The following is a 19724-nucleotide window of genomic DNA, read 5'->3' on the forward strand; positions in this document are numbered from 1 at the left end:
GCTTTTTTTATCGAGAAATAGCATAGTTAAATGAAGCAAAAAAGTGCTGACTATTCTGGAACAATGTGCGAGTATTTTATAGCTGTATACATTGATGGGAGAAATTTTGTTCCATCGTAATCTAAATTTATCAAACGGGATGAATGTCAAATAAAAATTACGCGACAATGATGCATGAATTTAGAATAAAATAAATAGAAAATCGGAGTAGAGGTTGAGGGGTCACATTTGTTTTAAATCACTTGCCATTCGTGACACTATGTACAGTATCTCTTGATTATTATAATCGCTTATATCGTTTTCTCTATTTATGAGAAAACTTTAAGCAATTTCAGCTCGATGTACGTAACATCTCGAAATAAATAACTATAAACTTTGTAGTTGGCACTTTTAACTTAAGGTTCTTTGAATAAACATGGATCAGCAAAATTCTGTTGATAAAAGCATAACTGCGATAATTCCTATGAAACTTGGTGGAACTCTTGCGTAGCTATCGTCAATGAATAGTACAACTTTCCGGTCGCTGTTAGCAGAAACGAGCATCGAGTAATGTAATATTGAATAATCTGCGATTTAGAGACAAATGTTTACAAAACAAAACAAGTATTTTCTCTTGAATTCTACATAAATTCTTTAAGAACTCTAAAAACATTTTCCGATGTCATTTCAGAGAGTCCAACAAGAACTCTTTTTTGTCACATAAAATGGTACTTTATAAAACATTCTTCTTGCCAGTTGGGTTATCATTAACGATATTAAAAATTAAATCATAAATTATTTTAAGTAAATATTTCTTCATTAATTGATGACATAATGCTAATAGCCAGAAATATCCTAAGGATATCCTCTGAACATTGTGTGCTATCGGGGGAGAATTATCCTTCAGACTCGAATGCTTTGCTTCTGAGCAGCGTGACTCGATTTACGGTAGTTGATGGTTTTACTTACCTCGAATGAACGGGTGTTCTTTTAAATCGACATATTTTGCTACCTGTTTGTATTATATTAATTAATATCATCTTTATTTCATCATCGATTGTACGACGTTCATTGTAAAACAAATTACAGAGTCGGCTGTCGGTATATCACAGTCTCACGATAATTAAAACTTAGCGACCGTTACAAAACTTAATTGTCGTTATAGCACGATAATCACATACGTATACACTTGTACGCAAATGTTCATACATACGCAAGTACGCACTAGACTCAAGTTTCGTAGAGTCGTAGGAAAGCGGTGCTAATCGCATCCGTCTTGCCAAAGCTTAAGGATGTAAGCTCGGAAATCACACTTGAGCCTTTAAGCTACGAGGTCCAATTTCCTCTCAAGTCAAGGAAACTCTGCGACAAGTGCAATCGCATCAATAATGCATACCTTAAACAGTTGCGCGATGACAAAGCAGCGTCCCATTGTATACATAGCTCGAGTATCTCGCTGGAACGCTGTAGCTGTTGAAAATCCGTTTGCTCCTTTACCTTATTTTTTTTATTCGAACGACGGACGTAATTAAATTTTTTATACTTTTCTTCAAGTTAAACAATGGCAGGGAAGGGAGTACGCGCGAGATTAATTAGCCGAATTCGGAGGTTTGAAATAATGCCGATGCGATGATCTCTTGGAAATCGGACCTCGAGGTCGAGCGAGCGCTGGTTAAAATGTTGACTCGAACTAACGGGAAACTTTATAGGTCGCTTCGTCTAGCCCGCATGCATCTCTTATAAGCGCGCAACCCCTTTTGCTTCTTTCTCTCTTTAATAATTTTCTATTTACCGCATTGACACACACACACACACACACACATACGCGCACTGATGCGCGCGCGTGCGCACACAAATCGTATCCAAACTATATAATCACACAAACTATGTACACAGCTGCGATATTTCTTTTCTTTTCTTCACTGACACATGCTTACAATATACATATATGTATCATAAAAATATTTTTATTGGCTGAAAAAAGATTGCTCGAAGGATATACAGTCTACTACAGTGGCCAGTAATTAACTTTAAACGAAATTTTCGCTCTTCCAAGGATATATTATACTTTTGTGGAATTGTTCTATATACCAATTGCATCGTGGTAGCGTTGTTTGCGTGATTAACGATAAAATGAAAGCTTATTAGAACGGTTAGAGATACTCTTTAGACAAAGAAATACACAGCGAGGAAGAAACGAAGTTATAGTTGGATATGCAATTGTACGTAATGAATATAGTAGATTGTTCAATAATCATATACTCTAGTGAGAGGAATCGATACTTGTCGAAATTTCGACGGTAGCACTTTCTCCATCCGATAAAGCTTTCTTTCGCAAACAATCCAGTGATTTCTGGATCGCATTAATTCATATTTACGATGACAGCTGCTCCCGTTCTGTCACAAAGCTCTTTGGTCGAATAAATATACATATAGCGTTAGTAGCGAGCGGCAGATTGATAGCCTTGAACTTTACCAGAAAACTCGACTTCTGGGAAATCTTCCATTCTCATAATTATTCGCATGGAGTTAATCCCAATGCGCGCGATTATCTCGACAAAAATCACAAAGAATTTGCAGAAATACAGCTTTTGCGCTGTCTCCTTCCTCGGAATGGCACTAGTTTCGATAATGGGGTGTTCACAGGTATAGATCTTTCCGTGCTGCAATGCCTCCTACGCGCGATACTGTCTCTGTACATCGCGGAGTGCCGATAAGTCACGTTTTGGTCTGTAGATAAACTTGAAAGGAACGATGAGAGAGAAGTGCGAAGGAGAAACCTAATAATCGCATATCTTACGAGAGTCAGCAAAGCAAAGTTTTCATATTTTTCTCGGAAAATCGCAATTTTCTCTTTCGCATCGAAACAACACCGGCGGCATTGACCTGTTTTTCTTTTTTTGCAAGCTACCTAGAACGATAAAACTTAACTAACAATTACGAGCATCGATTGTCCCGTTTAAACGAGAAAAAACAAGTCTTTTAAATTGGAAGATGAAGAAGAAAATAAAATAAAATAAAATGAAATGTAAGAGAGGGTCGAGACATCTTTGGGTGGGAAAATCGGTGCTCGCTCAACATTCTGATATGTAAATGGAAGCTTACGAATTGCCTTGTACTATTTTATAGGTATACATATTATATATATTTGGAATAATTGAAAAATTAATAGGGGCAATAAGGGGATTGGTTCTCTTATATATATATATATATATATATAATCGGAGAATCGCTCGTGAAAAGAGAATCCTCTTTATATGCATATCGTGGTGTTGCTGCTACGAAGACACGCACCGGAGATGATTCGAGCAAAATTTGTACAACGAATCTCGGGTTTTGAGTCGCACTTTTAAAGTTCGTATATGCCGAAACGGCTGGTCTCCCCTCCCCTTACAGTCGAGTTTAGTCTTTGCTGGCGGACTCTGACGCTGGGCGAGCCGGCCGAAGGCTCCTGTTACAACTCCGTTGTCAGCGGTTCCGCTTTTTCAACGATCACGTGGAATTCCGTTTCTCTGTAGAGTCTTCCGTCCGGCACCACCATAGTTATTCTACTGTCGACCGGTGTATTCGAGGTGGCAGCCTCTCTCCCGATAACGCCATTTTTCTTGGAAACGACGTCTGGCGGTGCATCCGTCGACACGCTGATCCATCTCTTCCGGCTATTTCTTCGTCGCCTTCGGCAGCACCAGACGATCAAGCAACCACCCACCGCCAGAGCTATCAGCAATACCACCAATAGAATGACCAGCAGGAGAATCGAACTGCCCATCGAACAATCCCGCGCTTCGAACTCGAGGAATTTAATCGGAAGACCGTTGGTACTTTGGTCGAGGCATAAAAAGCTCTCGGCCGAGTCCCCGGCTGCAGGCTCTGGAAAGTTCAAAGGCGCGAACAGAGAATTCTCTCGAGGGTAGAACCTCGAGTAGACGTTGCTGTAGTTGAGCAGATTAGCTTTCCAAGTGTTTATCAGCTGACAGTCGCAATTTTGCTCTATCAAAATGTTATCGAGCTCCGGACGGAAACTGATCCTGTCGAACATCAGCGAGCCTTCCTCGAAGCTGACGATGTTGTTGTTCTTGAAGATTAGGTCGTGCAGACCGCCGAGGGAGGAGGATCCGCTCGGCTTCGCCTCCGAGTCCGATCGTATACCTAGAAAAGCACCCACCCCCAGACTACCGAACGTATTGTTCTTCACAATCACCGCTCCACGGGCACTAATGTCGAAAGCCTCGCTCTCCAAACTGTCAATCGCGCAATTCTGAATTGCCACGGTCCTTGGATTTCGCACTATAAAGGCTTCGCTTCTCACCGTACCCATCTTGACACCGTCCAACATAAATTTATGGTACACCTCGATGTCGTTCATTGTTCTGCTCGGTACCTGATCACCGAAACTCCCACCAATCACGTGGAGGAAGCCCACGCCGAACTTTTTGAAAGCTTGAGCCTCCATGCTCCCTATTCGACAGTTCTCCAGTCTCAGCGTTTCCGTGTGCGCCAGGTTCACAAAAGCGAATGCACTTAGTTGACCGATCCTCACATTTTCGAAACTTATAACTTCGACGTCACCGCCGAAAACGAAACTCGGCAGTACGTCTATGCTACTGTTCCGCACCGATATTCTCGTTCTGCTGCTCTCCGGCGACAATTCGAAACTCTGGCGCACCAGTGTCAGGTTCTCCACGTTCACCAGGTCGATGGACCTCAGACCGGCCATCGAGGATAGACTCGAATTGGACAGAATCACCGTTGTGCAGTTGTTCACCACTATCCTGCTCGTGTGTGGACTCAGTCTTCTGTCGCCCTCAGTCGTTAGGATCAGCTCCTGCAACACAAATTCATCTGTAGTTATATATATATATATATATATACCTCGCAAACTCTTTCACTGCCAATTTCACCGGAGGGACTAATAAAATTGCGCAATAAATTCAACCGTTCCGTATATACACAAAGAACGCGGGAAGAGGTTACGAAAATTCAGGTGCAGTCAGGTGTTTGCATCCAGATGCTACCTTTCGCGTGCTCCTTTATTAATTCATTTATGAGCGTAAAGTTAACCTGGTGGACGACGATCGTGCTATCTCGCACCTGCTCTTTCGAAAGTCATCTTGGTACACAGAGAACAATCGATTGGCCTATCTCGCATGGTGCCATGCAGGTGCGTGGTAATCTCTCGAGACAATTTCAATCAATCGAGATATAGGCCGTGCTGATAAATCGTGCGCAACAGTGTACCAACAACATATACCGACTCCCCGTCGCTTATCAATTCTCGTTAATGCGTGCCGATAATATTCTCATTCCGAGAAAGTTGAGACAAGGCGCGCCACGAAGATTTTCTTTTGTATATGATTCATAACGGTAATACGAATCCTATGGCCTCGAGAATACTCCTATACTATATCGCGCGATACGATCCTTATGTTCCAATTATCGTACGTAGCTATACGGTAAATCAAGAGCGTCGAACGATTTGGAAACGTCTACGCGTCCTTCTCTAATCGATGTGAGTTACCTCTTCTGCTTCCATTTCTCACACTGTTCCGATTGATCGTACAGTCAGGAATGTTCCGTGTTTGTATATATATATATATATATATATATATATATATATGTACGAATTTAGAGACACGAAAACCTTTCCGAAAAGAGAGAGAAATTTGTAAGTAAGTATAGGCGGGCAAGGTATATAGCTATATGTATATATGTATATATAGTCGCGAGACGGGATCGTTTTCATAAATTTGAAGGGCCGCCGCGGGAATCTCGGAATTTTATTTCCCAACTGTTTTGTCCTCCCACGAGAGACGCGGCGTGTAACGTAAGAGGAAACACTATGGGAAAATATGCTGTATCCCCCCCTTGACGGCTTCTCTTCATTCTCCGTATTCAAAAAAAGTCTCCTGTGTTCATCACCGCGTGGTACATATATACCTGTATATATATGTACACCACACGTAATTCTATCGAGCTCGCGCGATTCGCTTCCAGCTCAAACCCATTTTCACTGCAGTCACGAAAATAAGCGTGTATACACGCGAGTACGCGAGCGACTCCCGTTTACCCGAAGCGCGAGGCGCGAGCTTCTCGATTACCGTAAGTGCTGCCTATTTTTATTGCTAGCACAACGAGCCCCCCCCCCCCCCCCCAATTCTCCTCCTCCTCCTACTTGTCTTGCAATTTTACATTTCTCTTTTCCTTTCAAACCAAAACTTTGCTTGCCACGGTTCGCGTGCAAACAATCGAAAAGTACCCGTAGAAAATTGCACGAGACTTTTACCATCTTTCCCATTCGACAGTTTTTATCGGAAGCCTTTGTTTCTCCCATTCAGAGAGCACGTGGACGATCGACAATCTCGATTTTTGCAGTTTCCCTTTTTATTAATGATCCATACGTGGAACGAAATGAAGATGAAATCGGGCGAAAGGTGGATTAAGGCCCGTTGGCGAAACGCGCGCTGTTAGCTTATACGAATACAAGGATATAAAGTGGAGACGAGGACTTTTATGATCTATAAAGGACTCGCGCCAAACGATTTCCCCGTATACTGTATAGGGGGGCGAACGATACGCGAGCGAGCGACCCCGAGAGCCCGCGGCAGTTCCCTCTTTACCGGTCGCGCGCGCTTCCAGTATGTATGTACGTACACACTGCACACAGCTCTTGATAGGAATAGCCGAGGCAAAGGCGAGATTTTTATTTACGACCTTTAATTTCAGGCAGCTGCGATTATTAATCGCGGCGGCTGCTCCCAAAGCCCTCCGATACTGTGCAGTCTTCGATATCGACGCTCTATACCTCTACAGTCTCGAATGGGGCAAAGGGAACACGCGATTCGCGTTTCTACACGGCTTTTATTTATCGGCTTCTATTATAAAAACACGCAACGCCGATTGTGTATCAGAGTTCGTGCGTTTCTAAAGTCAATTCTTTATGGTGGATTTTTTTGCTTCTGCCCGATAATCGTTAACTCGATCTCGATGAAGAAACGGAAGGCACATACGAGCTCGTGTTCGAAAAATGCGATTTCTCTCGGGGATCGAGCACTGATACACCTTTACCGATCTCGTTTTTTCCCTTAACATTTAAGCTACCAATTTACCACGTTCGCCTCAATAATATCGCTATAGGCCGCGTTATTGTTCTTTGTCCTTTCTTGCTCATGGTCCTTTCGGTTTGACCTCATCGACTTTTCATTTTGCAAATATTTTCATAACTCTGCTGTAGTGGTGGAAGGCGATGCCCTTTCCGTTTCCCTTGCTAGCCAGATGTTACTCTAGCACGAGGGTGCCTCCAGCGCTTTAATTTCGCCAGTCCTTATTTCCCTCTCTCTCTCTCTTTATATATATATATATATATCTCGCATTATATAGTTTACAGAGGCTAGCAATAATAGTTTAACGGAGACTGCATTTGCCAAAAGGCTCCCTCTATTATTTACGTCCCGGTCAATTATTCATAGAAAAACTGTCTCTCACTCACTCACGGAATGACTTTGTACGTTTCACGGTACACAACACACAGAGAAACTGCCGATCTCTCACTACACTAGAGAAAGCATAATACTACATTAATACTATTTACGCAGGTTTATCACAATATAACCTTCTATTGAAACAGTTGCAGTTTACTGAAATTTTCTAATGGCCTACCCAATTACTCGCTCACGCTTTATCGGATTGTTTTCGATAGCTAAAAGGTTTTGAAACTGATGTTAAACGAGTTCGATTCGTTTATAAAATTTTCTCAATTATGCAGGGACCCTGCCAATTTATCGGAAGGGGACAAGAAGAGGGGGGGGGGGGGGGTGCTATCGACTTTTTCCAGGGTGCGATAAGAAGTTCGTTTTAGTTGTGTCCTTTTACCAGTGTGGCCCGCTAAACTTTTCGTCCGCTGGAATAGCCTCGATAACTTTTCTGGTATTATACTTGGAAAGAGAGAGGGAAAACGGTACAAGTTAGAACAGGTTTCGGATTAAAAACAGATTAGTCACCAGTGAACGACTGTGTCGCAAATTACGAATTTCATATTAATTGCGGATGATCGTTTTAATTACAGAAAGTGCATCCAACAGGTTCGCTCGGCAGAATGGGAAAAGCTAAAACGTATCGTGAATGAGCCAATGCGCTTGTCAAATGTATACCCCGGAAGAATTTCATTTTAGCGGATTATTTTCGCTTAACGAACACTCGTTTAATTCAGTCGGTTTCTATTTTCGTGATGGCTTTGGCCAATTCGACCGGTGACTCGTTCGATTCTGCTGCTGCCATGCTCGAGCTCTGATAAATTTGTGTTTCCAAGAAAACTTTGCGAATCGCTTTTCGAACTTTAACAAATCTTTCTTTTCGCCTTGGTCATTTCACGCTAGATTCGCGTCGCGTGTCTTCCAAGTTGCATTTGAAAAACTAGGCTGCGAACCGATGGCAGGTGCGAGAGGTTTCTCGTGGAAAAAAAGAAAAATCAAAGTAGCTATAGGTATATATGCGGCAAAAAATAAGAAGAGGAGGTGGATGTGGGTCCTGGTGTGCGCTACTTCGATGTATATTCAGAGTCACGATCGTTGCTACCGCGACAAATTGGCCGTGCGTGTTCGCGAAACAACGGTTGAATTATGCGAAATCCGCGAGTCAGTTTGCCACTCGCATTCGCGCAGGCTGCTCCTCTCAAACGTCAGGGAAGACTTTGCACGCCTCCAGCAGGATCTCGCAGAGAATGGATATTGTGTTTCCCGAACCTCGGTATACCTATCCCGGATTGTACATGAGCACACCGGACCATCCGGTTGCTCCGGATAACCCGACTAATGCGTCCATTTGAAAATAAGGGAAAAGAAACAGAGAGCAAGGCACGAGGCGAAAATGAAAAGGCAGATTGGTCGGAATGTTGATAATCCCAGCAGCGCTCTACTGCATGGCTCGTAATTCATCTCCACTCTGACCAAGGAAGCGAGTTAACGCGCTGCTCTATTTTGCACGCACGCACGGAACATCGATAAGTTCTTTGACCAGGGCTTGGAAAATTCATCGAGGCTAATGGCGGATCGTAAACTTGAGGAAATTGTCGAATTACGGTTAGTCTGTGCCGAAAGCTCAGCCGAGAGCGACGAGTAAGACAGGCTTTGCTTATCAAAGCTTAATGGGAACGAGTAGAATCACCCCGGTTATAGTTGCTTACGCCATGGTCACGCGCAGCTTTTACGGATGGGAATTAACGACATTGCGAATTTCACACACGCGGTCCCGTAACAAAGACGCGGTGTGTACCGTGCAGCGCTCTATCTTTTCTCTGAAATCGACGGATCCTTTCTTCCATTTGTAATTACTGGAATAAAGTCGACGCAATACAATTCTGATTACGGTCGAGCGGTGGAGATTAGTTTTTCATTGGAAGGAGTATCTCTCTCTCTCTCTCTCTCTCTCTCTCCCGCGTACGATTTACTTTCTAATTCCAGTTTTCGTTTACTCGTCTGCAATAAAATCGTTGTACTTTGCGATTTGTTTTATCGAATTTTTTTAACGCTAATACTGTCAGCTGTGTAGAAGGAGGGTTTTAATTAGGCCGTAGGCTCTTCGTTTTTCAGAGGAAGTGCTCGAAAATGCCCTCGAACCGGATGAGGTGGGACAGGCTGGGGTAGGTGGATAGGTAGGTTTGTCCGTATGTGCGTGTGTGCGTATGGTTGCTGGCCAGTTGAGTCACGTGACCACGATTCGTCAGGGTCGGCCGCTATTTTTCTCCAGTTGGTATTTTTCCCCGGCGGCGGGGCAGGTACTCGTCAGACGCAATAAATATTCCTCCGGGGGGATAGAGCAAGTTAGATATAAAGTGAGAGAAGGAGAGAGGAGGGGGGAGGACTGCGGCACTAGATGGAGGAGGGCCCGCTTCACTTACCTGCCAGCTCGTGTCAGCCCTACCATGATTTGCGTAAACACGTTCTAATTTATAGCTATAGCTTTGCCCTGTGCCAAGAGGAAGGATGCGGCATCACCGAGCATCCTTCCAATTTGGAAAAGCCAGTTCAACACTGATAATTCTCGTTTCTTCAAATTATATATATGTATATAAATAAAACTGTATATTTGTTCGCGAGAAATTCCGTTGTGGGAGCCGATCGGGTCGGAAGCGGAAACGGAAACGAGTTCCCTCTCTCTCTCTCTCTCTCTCTCTCTTTCTTTTGGAATCTTGAAGCAGCTCGGTCTGGAAAGGATCGTCGATGCGATTAGCCAAGTGGCTTAAGTATAAAGAGTCCAGCGGTTCTCTGCAAACAAGCGCGGTTTCTTGTATTCCTTATCTCACGCTGATTATTTCGAAGGAAGGAACACCTCCGGGGAACAAAGAGTCCGAGAGTTTTTGGACCATCCACCGCTGTTAGACCCATTGTCTGAAATCTCTCGAGGGATAGGCCCCTCTCGCGTAAGCTGAATAGAGAGGAACAGAGAGAAAAGCGAAAACGGTTCAAGGCTATATGTATATATATATATATATATATACACATAGTTGAGATAACGAAAGATTTCGAGAGGACGATTGGTCGTGCGCAGGATGATCCTGAGGCCTTCGGCGAAATGAAATTGCCGAAACGAGAGTAGAGGAGACGTGGCAAGTAACATACGATGGAAGATTTTGCACCAGATCGAACCAAGCTTCCACCCTCTTTGAAGCCTCCGATCGGATATCCTCCTATACGAGTGTGCCGCGATTTATATCGCTGGAAAAACCGATATCTTGGACTATTTTTTTTTCAATCCGTTCTTTTTCCAACGGACATCTAAGGGAAGTCAGCATCAAAGCGTAAATCGAATTAAATTTATCAACCTTCGGACGTTAAAAAGCATTTAATTATAGATTCTTCGATTCATATATATATATATATATATATATATATATACATGGAGAGTGCTCGATCGTCGTTTGAAAAACATGGATCTCTTTGGTTTCTTTATGATTCTAATTGGTTCTGGTACATGTATGCTCAAGTTTTGTAGAAAAGGGAATGGGAAGAGGGGGGTGGGGGATGATGAACCTACCTCTCCGTCCCCATCTTTACACTCGCAGGTCAACCTGCCATAGTGGTCGCAGGAACAGGGTGGGTAGTCACACCTGTTAGTCGAGTTCGACAACACTCCATCGAGGAAGCTACTCCAAAACAGGCCGAGAATTACGCTGGCAATTACAAATTTCGCAGCTCCCATTTTGTAATTGACTTTAGGTTGCTTAGCTCGGCGTTCTACGCAGAGCTGGTCGTCCCTGCTACATTCCAATTTGCCACATAAAACTTCACCGTTTTAACACTTTAATAACAACCAACGCTATCTTCTCACTGAGACTTGAAAATTTTTTCACTCGCGATAGTCAGTAATTACTATTGGATCACGTGGCCGCGCGATCCTTTCATCGGTGCTGCGAGTGATAAGCTTCGGTCCAAATCACAGAGATTTTTGCCGTTACATCTTCCTATCGTTATATCCCGGAGTTTCTCCATGTGCGAGCGGCCGGGATCGATCTATCTCGTAAAAGTACGAGACAACATCCTCGGTGACTCGATAGGCCAAGTTCCTTTGGACTTCCCTCTCTCCTCCGCTGGGGGCTACTCTCTGCAATAATATAGACAAGAAATGAAATTATGGCTATAGCTAACACTGAATTTCACTAAGGAAACTTTGTAAATGTAAAATAACATAGGCGAACGATTGCTCCAGTTTCGAAAACTTAAAATTATATTTTAAGGATTCGAGAAGAGGGAGAAATTCGCTTTACGATTCGTCTTGGTTTATCGAATTGGCCAAAGTTTAGACAGTTGAATGGTCGCGGATTCAACGGCAGAATTTGAATTGATAAAATTGCTATAGTAGTAGGTCGTATAGGATGCCGAAATTCCTCGTGGAATACACGTGCTTTATAGCTGTGTTATTCTTATTGACATAAACGAATAGAGCCGAATTGAGATGCAAGATACATCTTTGCGATTTTGCAGTCAATGCTCTTTCGTGTGCATTGTCGTCTGATTAATATTGTATGTGGACAAAATAGATCGTTTCTTATCTAGGAAGTACCCTATTCTAGCGGTGCACGCCAGACCCACTTGCAGAAAATAATCGCGTGCTATTATTAAAACTGACCAGATGGTTCACGCTGTATCACGCTTTAAATCTAAACATTTCAGATTAAAAACTGCACCAGAGCCGTAAAATAGTGAAATGTAGTACCAATCGATAAACAAATATTTCTTAAATTATGGCTCACTCGTCAGGGTTGCATACAAATATATATACCGATATGTTTATCGTCATTTCGATTTGACCTATGAACAAAGCTACAAAATTGGTGCTCTTAGCTCTTAAATAGAGATTTTAGTCTAGCCATATAATCATTCCGAAGGATTCCACGTTAAAACTGAAGCACGCACGTTTGTCCAGTACTGCGCAGTACTTTGTTTGGCTTTCTCGTGTTTTTCTAGTCGTATCGTGGATGACTAGGCAAGATGTTAATTTCCCAAGTTTTTTCGGCTTAAAGTCAGAAGCGCAGTTAGCCACGTTTGCGCGTGGTATCGCTCTCTAAACAAATGTACATATACGAAGCACGGAAGCGCATGTATATCATACGTTGCCAGCTGCGATTCTGTATACAGTTGACGTAATATGCGCGCCTGCACACTGCGAGTTTTCTTTCTCATAACCCGACCTCGGATTACACGAGACACGTTTCAATCAATCTTTACGATTCAAAATTTACCATTTCTTTCCCACAGTCCACCTTTTTCTCTCTCATTTTTTTCCATGGAATCACTGCATATTTCAGCATAAGAAAATATAACAAAAAAAAAAATCAATTATCCGGGCAATTTTTCATTAGAATAAAGCAGAAAAATTCAAGTACCGTGAAAAATACCGTATAACCACTGCGAGCCATTGCTTCTCGAGATTTTTTAAAGAGGCTTTTTCACGAAAGAGCTGCATATCCCGACCAAAGCTTCACTCTCGATATATATGTATATGTATATATACACATGATCCAGTGAAAGAACCATTTTTAAATTGTCGACTATTTAACCGGAGTGGTTATAACTACAGCTTTTCGTGTAAGAATCACCAATTAATTATAATTGAAACATGGAGAGTCCGTTTGTCACGATCTGTCTGATCCCGAAGTTTAGCGTGAAAAGGAATTAAGGCGAATATTCTCTGAAAATTGTCCGATATATGCTACTGCACAGCATGTCCCTTAATCCTTTTGATCTAATTTATTTAGACGTACCACGTACCGTCAATTTTATTCACGATTCTTTCGCTCGCCAATAGCTTCCAGGGAAAGCTTGATAAACACTGAGAGCAGCTATCGCTTAATTGACCAAGCTAGCGCCTTGCATCGTATATCCATTAAATTGCGGGACTTTACGCGCGAGCCTCATTAAGTTCATCTTAATTATTGCCATTTATTATCATGGGGTGTAATAAAGATAATCGTACGGGTTTGCTTGATTTATCTATGAATTTAAGCAAAAGGCTTCCGCGCGAGGATTAAGTTGGAAGTTAAATAATCGCGACAGAGAGTTTTCCTCAGGAGGATAAATAATAAGAAACGATTAATTCGCTCTAGCACCTGTATACGATCCATTGTAAAGTTAATTACTGTATCGAGATTGATCAATAGAAAGAGGCGATGGAGCGAACGTGCTATCAAGTGCTTTCTAACAGTGGTACCACGTATAATATCGCACAGGTATGGTATATATATATATATATATATATATAGCCGTATATATGTATACGGAGAGAAGCTGAGAAAGAGCAAATGTGTGGGAAAATTGAAGAGAGATAGGAGAAGAATGGATGGCAAGGTAAACGAGACAGGAATCGAGTGTACCAACACACCAATTACTCGACCTATGCCACGCGATTTGTGCGATCGGTTGATTAAACATTTCCCTCTGCCTGATTTACGTCTCATTAATGGATAATCGCATATTCGTCGAGGCTGAAATTATCGCTTTTCGGTCCGTTCTTTATCGAATCTTTAATTAGCGCTTTTCAAAAGGAACACGCTGCTCGTTTAAAATAACTCGATGCGTAAATCTTGATAGTTGCGCGTTTCGTTCATTGCGATTGGCAAAGAGAGCCACGTAATCTATTTAGCCTACGTTGTAATATACGCGTCTGCACGAGGCATTTAATAGCTACGCGCGATAACGATTAGATTGAAAACGTCGATCATCCAGATGCTAAATATGGAATGAACGATGAGTATTGTGCATATAGCGGTATAGATGTAGAAGGGAGGCTTTGGGGGAAGACGATCGGATGGAATCGCGATTCGATCGAAGCTGGCCTATAATTAACGAGGAAGTGGGTAATTCGAAAAAGACCAGTCCTCATCTTAGCGCGAGGGAATAGATGGGACGAGACAACTTTTCTCCCTCCCTCCCTCCCTCCGTGCAGGCGTTTGCCTTTACGCGCGGCAATTGTCCCTTATCTATCGGCTCACTCGCCTTATCGTTCTCGTATAGTTTCTGCGCGCGAAGAGTTGGGCCGGATACAAAAGTATTCGCACTTTCTCGAGAGATAAGAAAGGCGAAATTCTCGCGGGGACCTTCCTACCTTCGGAATTAAGATCGGTTATCTGGAAGGTCGTGCTCGTTTAGCCGGCAGACAAGGGTTAATCCGACAGTCGAAGAAAGGGCTGTGCAGCCTTCGAGCCGATACTACGCGTTCGATTACAAGAGCGGACCAGAGCTCTCCTCCTCCCTCTCCCCCTCCCCCTTCGTCCATCCCGCCGTCCACCACACTTGCTTTCAAACGGATAGATTCCGTCCATGCGGGTGGTCCTTTTTTATTTGCCCACTCCCTTCCTCGACAACACACATTCCGTCTCTTGCGTTTGTCCGGAAATTAATCGACCGAGAAAAACGTCCGTTCGTACACTCTTGGGATTCTTCAAAAAGCTTCTCACATCCTTTTATACCGCGGTAAGCTGGACGGACTTGAAATATTTTCTGCCTCGAATAAAATGTTCAACGCTTTTCCGTTGACTATGCAAATGTAGCTTGTACGTGTGTGTGTATAGTTTATCGGGATCACAGATCGCGGTGGCGCGTGCGTTTATACTGCATGAGCCGATATTGCAGGCGTATCATCGTTCGAGTAAATTGCTGTAAAGCTGTGGAATGCAACGATGCGTCATCGATTTATTTCACTGGAAATAAGCGCAATCTAATCGTCGACACTACCACTAGTCTTTGATCGGTTTGCCGTCGAGCCGCCATCGTTCAAAGTACCCTCCCAAAATTGACCTACTTTTTCTCATTACCACTGTTGCTACAAATCACGCAATGTAACCTCTTTTTTCAATCGCTATTGTACGCTCCATTTTATTCCACCAATCCTCTCGAGATTAGACTCGTTTCATCCTCTTGTTTTTTTTTTGTTTTTACTTTCTTCGACTTTACGTAAGATTCTTTCCCACTGCGCGAGTCCGATACTTTGCTAAGGATGTTAGAATCCGAATGAAACTTTTAAGACTGTTTGCCGCACACGCTGATATTGCTCCTTGAAAGCGCTCTGTGTGGTTGAAACGTGCGCGAAACATATTTTTCATGAGTATGTGCGGGGAGGGGGGGAGGCAAGAAGCACAAGATCCTTTGTGAAATCAAGGTGGCACGCGAGATTGTTATCGTACAGCCACTGCCGAGTCTCGATAGCGTTGCAAAAGTTCGCACGCTTTTTGACTTATCCAATATATGCTCCTGAATCGCAAACACGACGGAGAGAGAAAACGCAGCGCGTTGTCAAGAAAACACGGAGAAAATAGTGGAAATTTGTCACATTGTTGTACGCACGTTCCTTCGACCATTCCCGATTCAAAGACTATGCGATTTTCCCGGTTCGATTCTTACCGCCAGGATTACTTGACCGAAAAACCAATTCGTTATACACAGCCGGTTATATTCTACTCGAAAGAGATTGTAAATTCGCAATCAAGATTTCGTTGGTATGGAAATATTCTTGACGAGAGTTTTATTCAATGGCGAAAAGGAAGATTGGGTTTTCTTCGGGGAAATATAATATTGAAAGTTGTAGGGGGGGAGAGAGAACGGTGGAATAATACGCGGGGCGAGGAGAAGCGAAAGAATGCGTATGGAAATTGTGGTAATATTTTATAGGATCGTTTAGAAAATCGCGAGTGGTCACGAGTAGCGAAAAAGTATATCCCAGTGCAGGCTAAGCCGTATCGGGAGAATGCTGCACGCTGTTAGCTCTTAGAATCTCGACATTATCTGCCAACATTGCATCTGACCGCTCTTATCTTCGACCTTCGTAAATCCTTAATCTCTTCGGTCGTTTCTTAAAGTTATAGATTCAAAGCTTCGGCTTTAAGCGTGGCATCTTGCGATCGAGCGGTAATCAGCATCCAGTGTAATATGTACCACGGTACGTCGTCGAGCAGTGGAAAGCTATACGAGTTTTGAATGTCTTCTGTCCCGAAGCTTCTTTGGTCGTATCGCCAATTCGATGATGACGAGGATTGGATTGCGACGAGAGCGAGAGCGAGAAAGGAGAAACGAGAATGAATGCCGAGTGGAGCCGGAGTTTCGTGTAAACATTTGCGATAGCTCGTTTCATTTACGACGCGACGAACAAGCGAGCGAGACATCCGGTGATTTCCGACCCGGCCTGGTCAGTCGGGTTCAACTGGACCTTTCGAGTTGGATGAGGCGAGAGAAAGACCAGACGAGTTACTCCGACGACGCTGACGGGACGAGTAATAATTAGAGAGAATGAGTAGCCTCTGTGTATAGGATAGCTCGCTAGTAGACCGAGCAAACACAGTAAGAAAAAAACTAAATCTTCATCAAACTAGAAAAGTAACGGTCGATTGGTTTCCCGTTTTCTCGAAAAACGACAAAAAGTCTTCTCTTTCCACAACACGTGGATGAATTAACCTCCTTTCACCCCCTCCCCCTTCCCCTCTCTCTCTCTCGCTCTAGTTGCAGCTGATAATCTCATATGTTAACTGTCAAAGAGCAAATACGAATAGGCCTCCGGTGGTAAGTTATGGCTCGCAGACGTCTGACTCTAACGAACTAAGCGGGAGGTCCGCGTTCTCACCGGTGAAGGTCACGCCCAGTCTTGCAATTTTCAAGATAACTTTGCGTTTCTAAAGCAGCTGCGTTAATGTCGCGTGTTTGTACAGTGAATAGAGAGAGGTTGCGCAATTGACGAGGACTCTCCGCGTTCCATGACCGAAGGACATTGTTCATTTGTCAGCGGCGGTATAATAGCGACATGGATGAAGAGCTTGGGGAGGGGGGGGGGGGGGGGTGGTGGTGAAGATTCAAGAGAGATCGTGCCAGTCGAGGTTTTAAAAAAGGATCCAAGGAAGATCGAGGAGATATTTTCACAGGCAGAGCACGAGAGACATTCGGTGCCGTACGTCACTTTCTCATTCTTAATTCTCCAATAGTGTTATATCTCGCGCGCGCACCGTGCTCGTCACGAGGTTCACCGCTGACGTTGACGAGGCACGGCTGCGCGCACAGGTCACGCACAAACGTCGCTTTTTATCCAGCAAAATCTATCCGCGTTTCGGTGTGTGTGCGTGTATTCATCCTCCACTCTGCGTCTTTCTTTTAATATTCCTTGAGAAATATTGCCGAAATAATCCTGCTCGCTCGCGATGACAACGATTCTCCTTTCGGGGATAAATCCAAGCGAACGATAAAAGCGCTTCATCTTCTGGTTACTCGATCTTTTTACCTCGAACAAGCTTCGCCGCTCGGCTCGCGACGCGTCAGCAACGACGCGCGAACAGCAACTGGCCGCCTTTCGAATTCGCGGCTGCTTTGCACCTCTCCTGCTCCTGCCTGCCTCTTGCCGCCTTCCTGCTCTCCGCCGCCGCCGCTGCCGCCGCCGCCGCCGCCGCCGTCGGTTATCGCGCGCGACACAGCTGCCCCTTCTTTACTCTCTCTCTCTCTCTCTCGCTCTCTCCCACCCGCTCGTCAGTCAACCGCACCACCACCACTACTCCCCTCTCCAACGACGATACGCACCCCCTCCACTAGCACTCCCTTCCCACCACGCTACTACTATTTTATCTCTATCCCTTTCTCCCTACTATTCGTTTTTCTCATTAACCAAAGCTTAACTCAATTTACTCATCCTTCCTTCTCCTTATTCCTCTCCCCTCCAATTCTTCATTTTTTACAACACCAAATCTTTTACGAGACGAATAAATTTTGTTGCTAATTTTTTAATTTTCCTATCGCGGATATACCTCTCTGCTTTCTCTCTTTTCCTAGCAAACTTTTTCATTCGTTATTCCACGTAATCCTGTTACTATAACTTAACATTTTGGCGAATTTGAGCCTCCACTTTTTAATAATGAAATACACGGATTTCATTCGACCGAATCTTTCTCAATTGGAATTGGTAATCGTCTTAAAGAGATAAATGATGAGAAAGAGGGAAAAGTCATTCTAGTTTGCTGACTTGCTCGATCAACAATTCTCTTTATTCTCTCTCTCTCTCTCTCTCTCTCTCTCTCTCTTTCTCTCTCACTCTAGCCTCTTCGTGCGCTACAGCGAGAGCAAATTTCTTATCAGTCGTGACCGATAAAAGAGGCCAGATAATGAAGCTGAATCACGACTCTTTTCGTTGCCACGATTTGATCTTACAGCGATTACGCGCAAGAGACAAAAATCAATTTTCTGCAACACGAGGTTCTACATAGTAGCTCGATGCGTTTAAGGAAGAAAGAAAACAACGAAAGAGAGACCATCCTCGATGAATTTTGTTCTACAGTAATTGATCGTACATCAAAACATTTCCTTATAAATTTTATGTATGGCTATCTGTTTGTAGTATATTTATTAGCGGTGAACAGAGCGGAGCTGAGGAACGAGTCATTTATGTAAGGACCGAACGAGGCTCAAAAGGTCAAATAATCTTCTCAGAGCACTTTACCCACGCAAAGCCTGCACGATAAATTGCTCATGATAAATGTATATCAAGATTTTACTTGCCTTCTCTACCTACTTTTGCACTCCAACTTGCCTCAATCATTGACAAGAAACAAACGTTGATCTTAAACATTCAATTAGACCAAGAAATGCGCATATTTTTAATGTTTATAATTCATGAAAAATTCGGATGAATCTCGATACGTGAGATTAAAGTTTAATCGACTTTAATGCACGCAATTTATCAAATGTACCATCGCGTGTATCGGTAAATCATAAAATTTGGACTGACTATCAGGTTTCTGTGATAAACAGACCCAAAGTCGCAGTAAAAATGATTAAAGTCCATTCAGTCTGTAATATTTTACGATTCGTGTATACGTCGGTCCACTTTGTCCATTAATCTCCCACGCATCCAGCGAGTTTCAACCATTGGACCAAATGGATTTCTTTTTCTCTCTCTCTCTCTCTATATATATAGCGTGTAAGGTACTATATATTCCATCGTCGAAATATTGAAAGTGTACCTGACGTTGTCGTACAATTTACGTGAAAGAAGAACGAAGTAAGCGGCTTTTTCCGACGGTATCGTTATATTTTCGACGTCGAAGCCACTTAATCCGGGATTTTCCCTCTCGGTTTCCGATGGTCGCTAACAAGTGCAAAAAGTGCGGCTTCCTATGAGAAAAATCGACGGAAGAAAAGGTGGGAATGCCAGGACGGACATTTTTGGAAAAAGCGGAAGTCCATTTGCCGGGCACCCCGCGTAGTATAGCACAGCATCCCATTCGG

At 43.3% G+C, this 19724-nt stretch overlaps 2 protein-coding genes across 4 annotated transcripts in view; one reads left to right on the plus strand and one right to left on the minus strand.

Annotated features, from left to right (window-relative positions):
• Positions 1-19724, plus strand: part of hiw (highwire) — a 149484-nt gene that overhangs the window by 9245 nt on the left and 120515 nt on the right. The window lies entirely within an intron of this gene.
• LOC136772117 (uncharacterized) lies at positions 1000-17776 on the minus strand. 3 transcript variants are annotated; one of them, XM_066724837.1, is made up of 3 exons: positions 17731-17776; positions 11008-11574; positions 1000-4804 (listed from the first exon to the last, which is right to left on the minus strand). In XM_066724837.1, exons 2-3 carry the CDS (start codon positions 11170-11172, stop codon positions 3434-3436), a joined length of 1536 nt encoding a protein of 511 aa, XP_066580934.1. In that variant the 5' UTR covers positions 11173-11574; positions 17731-17776; the 3' UTR covers positions 1000-3433. The 3 variants fall into 3 exon arrangements, with proteins under 3 accessions (XP_066580934.1, XP_066580936.1, XP_066580935.1); XM_066724839.1 differs by lacking the exon at positions 17731-17776 and adding an exon at positions 13242-13294; XM_066724838.1 differs by lacking the exon at positions 17731-17776 and adding an exon at positions 12713-12740.

Source organism: Prorops nasuta, unplaced genomic scaffold (assembly GCF_024137725.1).
Source record: "Prorops nasuta isolate Cenicafe-Biocafe unplaced genomic scaffold, Cenicafe_Pnas_1.2 PNAS00003, whole genome shotgun sequence".
Classification (NCBI taxonomy): domain Eukaryota; kingdom Metazoa; phylum Arthropoda; class Insecta; order Hymenoptera; family Bethylidae; genus Prorops; species Prorops nasuta.